At 41.1% G+C, this 3,579-nt stretch overlaps 1 protein-coding gene across 1 annotated transcript in view; it reads left to right on the forward strand.

Annotated features, from left to right (window-relative positions):
* Positions 1-1,790: 1,790 nt before the first annotated feature.
* Positions 1,791-3,579, forward strand: part of SLTM (SAFB-like, transcription modulator) — a 28,807-nt gene continuing 27,018 nt past the window's right edge. The window contains exons 1-3 of the mRNA XM_009994531.1: positions 1,791-1,857; positions 2,674-2,764; positions 3,224-3,401. Of these exons, the coding sequence (XP_009992833.1) occupies positions 1,791-1,857; positions 2,674-2,764; positions 3,224-3,401 (336 nt within the window). The remainder of the gene's footprint in view (positions 1,858-2,673; positions 2,765-3,223; positions 3,402-3,579) is intronic.

Raw genomic sequence — 3,579 nt, forward strand, 5'->3', positions numbered from 1 at the left:
CAGAAAATCTGTTTCTGTAGTCTAAAGTTAATCCAAAGAATAAATTTTAAAACCTCAAAGTCACCTAATGCATTTGATGTCAATACAAATATTACAGAATATAGAATACGAAAATATATATTTTCTTATTTACAGTTGTTCTTTTTGTAAACTCTTGGTACCAAGTGCAACAGCAACATTATATATCTAAAACATACATGCAATTATGAGTCCAAAGTGTGTTTTCTTTTAGACTTCTATGCATTTAAAAGTTAACTTTTAAATACATGGATATTAGTCTTTAAGGGATAACTCATTAAACAAAGTATTATTTAAATATTTGAAGTGCATTTTGAAAGCAAAGAAGAGGATAAGTGTTACAAATCCTTGTACATTCAGGCATTAATTTGCACAAAAGTTCTAACAAAGATTTATTAAATAAAATTAATTCTCATTCATTTTTATCAATATACTATTTCTGACTGAAGAGACAGGAGGATTCTTGTTACTTAAAACTGGTTTAGATGTACTTAAATTCACAGATTCTGACTCATTTGAAGATACAATAGAAGCTGTAACATCTCATACTGACAAAATAACTTCAAGTGTTCCCTACAGAAAGCGAATGAAATGGTAACTGAGGTTGCATTACCTGTTAGAAATGCAGCCTAGTAAAACATAACAAAAGGCATTTATTTGTTAACAATTTAAAACATTAATAAGCATTGTGTCTCTAGAATACTTCCAATAAAAAGCTGTTCAGCAAATAGATCTACTTCTCCCTAGAGCGTTCTTCCCCAAAGCTTTCAAATCACCAGAACTACTGATAAAAGGAACCAGTACTTCACCTGAGTAAAACTGGTAAAATCAGCATTATTTAAGCACATTTCCTAAACTCCAAGAGGTCAGTGTTCAGAGCAAGCCGGGAGGTACAACCCACCTCGTTCATGCGAACAGAGACGGCCCAATAATATGTAACATTTTGGCTTTTTTTTTTAAATAATATACTCAAGAGAATTCTTCTGACACGGATCCAATGAACACCGCATCACAAGAGCCAACGAACCGAAGCAGCCCGTAAACTTTCCAAAGCCCACGAAACCGGCAGCAAATTCCCGCCCCGGGCGATCGCTGCCCCCGCCCTTCCCGGCGGCCAAGGGGCCAGAGCGGCGGCTCCCGGTTCCCGGTTCCCAGCTCCCGGCTCCCGGTTCCCGGCTCCTGGTTCCCAGCTCCCGGCTCCCGGTTCCTGGTTCCCAGCTCCCGGTTCCCGGTTCCCGGCTCCCGGTTCCCATCAGGCCCGGCCCCCGGGCTCTCCTCACTTGCTGAGCCTCCCCGCGCTCGTGCCGGCACACACATCACATCACATCACCGCACCCTCCACACACGCTGTTTGTTCCTAAACAGGCCCACAGCAGCACGAAGCGTTCAAACACGAGCTCTCAGGAGAAGTGAAGTTGCGAAAAGCCTGGACGGGCGCTAGAGGGGTGCAACAAAAGGTCATTTGTTTCAGAAATGATTTAAAAAGGAAATAATCCATGCTTTGGACCAAAAATAGAAGGCAATAGTCTTTAGTTTATGTAAAAGAAATACTGCAAAAGAAAAGGAACACGGTCCTTTATATTAACTTTGAATAAGGAGGCTAAATTGCAGCAAAAGAGATTTAAGCTATACATTTGAAAAAGGATAGTTAAGAACTGGACTAGACTGCCTGAGGAATGAGGGGAATCTGTATTTAAGGCTTTAAGAACACGTTAGGCAAACACCCATCAAGGTCTTTTTCATAATGGCTCATTGTGCCTTGAGACAGGAGGATGCCTGAGAATACATGGAAGGACACATTTGGCTCTGTTGGTTGTTTCTTATTTGGAGGGTGGGAGGGTGAGTTAGGTGTACAACTTTGACATCTCCATGACATCAACCAGTGAGGTTTACTTAAACAGTGTGAGTGCTGTATTCCTTAGCCCTCTCATCTTCTTTCCTGGAACTGGACACAGCAAACTCTTCATCAATATTAGAGCATAATCTCTGGGTGTTCCGTGTCTTTGGACAAGTTTACCACAGCAAAACTGAAAGCCTGGATTGAGACTTCGTTGCACTGCTGATTTCAACATAATGTGCAAATGAAATACATTAAGGGCTTGTGCATGGTCTTTTAAAATACTATACAAGCACTCAGAAAATCTGTTTCTGTAGTCTAAAGTTAATCCAAAGAATAAATTTTAAAACCTCAAAGTCACCTAATGCATTTGATGTCAATACAAATATTACAGAATATAGAATACGAAAATATATATTTTCTTATTTACAGTTGTTCTTTTTGTAAACTCTTGGTACCAAGTGCAACAGCAACATTATATATCTAAAACATACATGCAATTATGAGTCCAAAGTGTGTTTTCTTTTAGACTTCTATGCATTTAAAAGTTAACTTTTAAATACATGGATATTAGTCTTTAAGGGATAACTCATTAAACAAAGTATTATTTAAATATTTGAAGTGCATTTTGAAAGCAAAGAAGAGGATAAGTGTTACAAATCCTTGTACATTCAGGCATTAATTTGCACAAAAGTTCTAACAAAGATTTATTAAATAAAATTAATTCTCATTCATTTTTATCAATATACTATTTCTGACTGAAGAGACAGGAGGATTCTTGTTACTTAAAACTGGTTTAGATGTACTTAAATTCACAGATTCTGACTCATTTGAAGATACAATAGAAGCTGTAACATCTCATACTGACAAAATAACTTCAAGTGTTCCCTACAGAAAGCGAATGAAATGGTAACTGAGGTTGCATTACCTGTTAGAAATGCAGCCTAGTAAAACATAACAAAAGGCATTTATTTGTTAACAATTTAAAACATTAATAAGCATTGTGTCTCTAGAATACTTCCAATAAAAAGCTGTTCAGCAAATAGATCTACTTCTCCCTAGAGCGTTCTTCCCCAAAGCTTTCAAATCACCAGAACTACTGATAAAAGGAACCAGTACTTCACCTGAGTAAAACTGGTAAAATCAGCATTATTTAAGCACATTTCCTAAACTCCAAGAGGTCAGTGTTCAGAGCAAGCCGGGAGGTACAACCCACCTCGTTCATGCGAACAGAGACGGCCCAATAATATGTAACATTTTGGCTTTTTTTTTTAAATAATATACTCAAGAGAATTCTTCTGACACGGATCCAATGAACACCGCATCACAAGAGCCAACGAACCGAAGCAGCCCGTAAACTTTCCAAAGCCCACGAAACCGGCAGCAAATTCCCGCCCCGGGCGATCGCTGCCCCCGCCCTTCCCGGCGGCCAAGGGGCCAGAGCGGCGGCTCCCGGTTCCCGGTTCCCAGCTCCCGGCTCCCGGTTCCCGGCTCCTGGTTCCCAGCTCCCGGCTCCCGGTTCCTGGTTCCCAGCTCCCGGTTCCCGGTTCCCGGCTCCCGGTTCCCATCAGGCCCGGCCCCCGGGCTCTCCTCACTTGCTGAGCCTCCCCGCGCTCGTGCCGGCACACACATCACATCACATCACCGCACCCTCCACACACGCTGTTTGTTCCTAAACAGGCCCACAGCAGCACGAAGCGTTCAAACACGAGCTCTCAGGAGAA

This window comes from Chaetura pelagica, unplaced genomic scaffold (assembly GCF_000747805.2).
Source record: "Chaetura pelagica isolate M959 unplaced genomic scaffold, ChaPel_1.0 scaffold222, whole genome shotgun sequence".
Lineage (NCBI taxonomy): Eukaryota > Metazoa > Chordata > Aves > Apodiformes > Apodidae > Chaetura > Chaetura pelagica.